General features: G+C 42.5%; 1 protein-coding gene across 2 annotated transcripts in view; it reads left to right on the top strand.

The window, feature by feature from the left end:
- FGD4 (FYVE, RhoGEF and PH domain containing 4) overlaps positions 1-4418 on the top strand; it is a 123315-nt gene that overhangs the window by 32345 nt on the left and 86552 nt on the right. For both annotated transcript variants that reach the window (XM_019515462.1, XM_019515461.1), the window contains exon 2: positions 1477-1641. In XM_019515462.1, coding sequence (XP_019371007.1) covers positions 1477-1641 — 165 coding nt within the window. The remainder of the gene's footprint in view (positions 1-1476; positions 1642-4418) is intronic.

Below are 4418 nucleotides of genomic sequence, written 5' to 3'. Positions count from 1 at the left end.
CTTCCAAGGTCCCTTCCAGCCTTAATGTCTATGAAATCTCCCACTGACCTCATGAAAGACTCCTTTGAAAATTTAGCTCCAGCTGTGATTTGCTTCTTTTATTAAGAGGTTCTTGTTAAATTGGTAGGGTTGCAGGAGGAGTTGGTTGTAGGATGTTCACTGAGGGTCAAATATCAATTGAATGAGAAGGAAGAGTGAATGATACTGCATTTCAGGCACTACATCAGATGTTGTATATAGCATTTAATCTCTTCTAGTTGGGATTTCTATACATTGCATTGCCAACATCGGTATGAAATGCCAGAAATCTTTGTGGTGATTGTAGAGCCATTTTTTGTGATACAATGCTAATTTTAATTTTGAAAAGGGAAAATGAGGCAGTGATAAATGGGGTGTGAAGTATTTAATTAAAACTAAATATTAACAGATCTCAAAAAGTTGTGGAGGATTATGCTTCTGGAGCTAGTCACAAAAATACATTAAGACTTTTTAATTTCCTGCTAGCATGTTATAATCATCAATATATTTTTTGATATAATGATGCTCTGTATGTGGGGTTTTTTTTTTTTGGTTGGTTTTGCATCAAGCTCTCTTTATGCAAGGAAAATAACATACTGGTCTCTCTAATTGGCAAAAATCACATCCTGTTGGAAGAATTTATAATAGCAGGCTTTTTTCAGATGCTTATAATAGACTGGAGAATGAAATAAATTGTTAAATGAGAAAATGTCATTATTAAGACTTTGTACTTGCCTTTTCATTTTTCTATTAGCTTGGGTTATCTGACAGGGATGCCTATATGTAGATCTAGGCAAGCCAGTATGCTAGTTTGACAAAAGTAATTGTAGTGACCAGGGCTGACTCTAGGGGTGTGCAGGGCCTGGGGCAAATCGACCTGTGCGTGTCCCCTTTAACACTGCATGGGGCCCATGGGACCCCTGCAAAGGGAGAGCATGGGCTGGATCTTCCCTGTATCTGGGTAGGGTTGGGGGTCTCCGTGGTGCTTTTGTGGTGTGGGGCAGAGCCGCCAACACCAGATGGTCCCCATGGGAGGGGCCACAGCCGCTCCACCTGGCTCTGCAGGGCCCCCCAAAGCCTGGAGCCTGGGGCAGTTGTCCTGATTTGCCATACCCTAGGGACAGCCCTGGTAATGACTAAGCAAAAGTTGTTCTATTCATTTGCACATCCAAAGTAGCTAATGCTAGTTGATTCAGAAGCATTTTGGTGATCTCTTAATGTGACAACATAGCATCTTTTTTTATTTTTTAAATAAAGCCACCTTATTACTATTTGACTAAAGAAGAATACATTTCTAGGACAAGACACTTTACTGTGAAACTCAGGACTGCCTTCTGAAAAACAAAAATTCTGTGTGGCAGTGAAATAAAACATATTATACGTTTAATAATAAGTGTATACGTTTAATAATCCCTGTAACTGGCTATCATTTATGCTTTGTTTTATTTTATTTTACAGGCAGCAGCGTCTGTCCAAAGATCCTTATAACTGCTAAGCCTTGTCCAGCAAGCAACACAAACAGACTAGTCAAGCAGAATGCATGCAGTGAAGCGGCTCAGGGAATAAATGGAAGCGTGCCAGTTAAAAAGTCCCCATGTTCAGCTTCTAATCCAAAGCCACAAGGTAAATACAGACTCAAATGCTTTGTTTCAGTGGGTTGTTCTGCAGCGAATTGTTCACGCATATTTAAAAAATAAAAGGGAAAAAAACCAAACCCTGTTGAAGTAACTGTCCATCTGAGGGCCTGAACAGATGACAGAATTACCCCACTATAATGGTGTCAAAAAAGCAGCAGACAAATGATAAAAAATCCTAAACCACATCCTAAAGTAACTTCCTATGATCTGGTGAAGAAGCAGGGGTAAAACAATGAAAGTTGTACTGGTTTAGGTTCTGTCTATATATGTTCATCCTAGGTAGTCATTTGTTAAATACTGCCTGTTCTTCTGCCATGGTATGAGATGCCATATGTAACTTCCTACTTTGTGTGACCCACCCTGAGGTAGCTCAACATCTGTCTATTCTTGATCCTCATTTAACCTACATCAGTATACAGAACTGACGTAAATGATAGCAGAGTGTATCTTTCTGTCTGTGATCTAATACAAGAAAAACACCTGAATAAAAGAGCACAAATGAAAACAAACATATTGTGCATTGTTTTACTGAATCTTAGGAAAATAAGGCCAGAAAGAACCTCAGGAGGTCCTCAGGTCCACCCCCTGCTCAAGACGGGATCATTCCTGTCTAATCCATCCTATCTAATGTGCTTATATAGCTTCTTGTGAAGTGATATCAGATCATCTCCAAATGGCTAGAGGGCAATGATTTTTAATCACTAGGACATGCACAGTATTTAATTAATGAAAAGCTGTGCCCACAAGAACTCTGAGTAAGGATGCTTGGGCTGCTACAGACAAGAGATCTACATAAACTTTTTTCCTCCTAATGCTCTATGACTTCCTTTGCATCTGTAGGCAAGAAGTTCCTCATTTGGCCCAGACAGTGTTTGTTGAGAGTGAGTTCAACAGCAAGCCCTCTTGTGTGTTAAAATAGTAGCAATGGTATTTTCCAAATGGAGTCCTGCTTTTCATGACCTGGAAGAATGTGAACTTATAGCTGACCTAGACCAGTGGTGCTCAAGCTTTTGGCCATGCAGGCCAGTGAGTGGCACAGGACCTATCTGTGGGCAAGATGGAGCCTTGGGGTATAGTATTGCCCCCTCTGCCTGTGCACTGGGATTGGATCCCAGGGGCTGGCTCCGCGTGCTCCTGCTTCCCACATGCTGGGACTGGGCCTGGGGGCCCATGTCGCCTTCTCTCCAGTCCCTCAAACCAGGATTGGGCCCTGCAGACCGGCACCATACATGCCCTGCCCTGCATGTTGGGATTGGGCATTAGATTGAGAGCACAGGCCTCGTGGTTCCCCATGGGTTCAGAGACTTGGTAACCAGGAAATAGTGCCACCATGCCCTCACTGCTGAATTCCCAGACCCATGGGGAGTCTCGTGGGCTGGATAACATGGCATTGTGGGCCATACCTGGCATGCAGGCCAGAGCTTGCACAACTCTGATTTAGGCCATGCAGCTGAGTAAAAAGACTAGTGGTAAAATGAGTCTTTCAGGTTCTGACAGAGCTGGAGGGGGCTGGAGGAGGAGCTGCAAAAGTACATTTCCCTCATTCCTACCAGGGAATTATGCATTCACTACAGATAGCTTTTCAGGTACAAGTTGAGTTATGACATCTAACCTCAAGCCAGGTTTTGCCTTGTTTTGTTTTATTAATCTATAATATTAAAAATCGTAGCCAGGAATGGTTTTATTGAGACACACATTTGTTCATGGTTTAAATGTTGCCTATGCTGATAGTAACCAAAAACCATTATCACCTAGCTGTTTGGAGACCATCTGTTTTAGACAAGTAGGCGACTACCCTTAAGTATCAGAATGCCTAAAATTTAGGTGCTGAAAACTTAAGTGATCCAAATTGATGCCCCAGATTCTATAGCCTGTTACTTGGGGCAGTTAAAAAAACTGGTTATGTAGATTTGAATCCCCTCATCTGAGGATTTGTAATCCAGGTCTCCCACTTTCTTGATCCAGCAGTGCTCAGCCTCTGGTCCCACAGGGCTCCCCCTGGGTCTGAAAATTTGGCAGCAGGGGAGAGGTGGCAGCATTAATTGCCACAACTTCCAGAGCCAGATCTGGTATATAGAGCTGGATGTGATGTGTGGGATCCATGCTGCATGAGGCCTGTGGACTAACCCTGCCCACCAGGATTCAGCCTATGCACTGGCCCCACACCACTCAGCCTGTGCGGCTGAAAGGAGGAGGACCATGGCTCTAATCATTATGCTGTTGTGGAAAAGCAGGGCACCACCACAATTTTTGAGCTAAATTCAGTGCTGTTTTCCTGAAGTAGATGTGCCCAAGTCTTTGTAAGCTTAGGGAACTTTGCAACCCAAAATAGAAATGCCTACTGAGTTTTGTGGTTTGTGGTTCATGGTTAAGCTTCATCACTCTTTGGAACTTAAGTGCCTGAATTCTACTTAGGTCTAGTTTAGGGGACTACAGAACCAACTTGGATCTTGCCTTGGCCTCCAATTAAGAAGCAAATTCATCTCCTTTTGCTTTCTAAGGCCCCTGCTACATGTTATGTACATTATGCAATTAACCAGTTAATTGCACAATAAATTTAGATCGGCCACACATGCGAAGTAATTATCACATGAAAAAATGACTATCCAGTTATAAAAAGAGTCTGCCATCTATAAAGTTAGTGCTTGAAAATGAGCAACAACTCCTATAGCTGGTTTCTATCTAGCTTCAAACTGAATGTGTAACAAAGCCTTAATACACCCATGCCTTCCTCACAGGAATTCCCATTGCAAGCAGCACTAA

The sequence above is a fragment of the Gavialis gangeticus genome, unplaced genomic scaffold (genome assembly GCF_001723915.1).
Source record: "Gavialis gangeticus isolate Ggan-Ray unplaced genomic scaffold, GavGan_comp1, whole genome shotgun sequence".
NCBI classification, from domain to species: Eukaryota; Metazoa; Chordata; order Crocodylia; family Gavialidae; genus Gavialis; species Gavialis gangeticus.
This window is presented reverse-complemented; position numbering and strand designations above follow the sequence as displayed.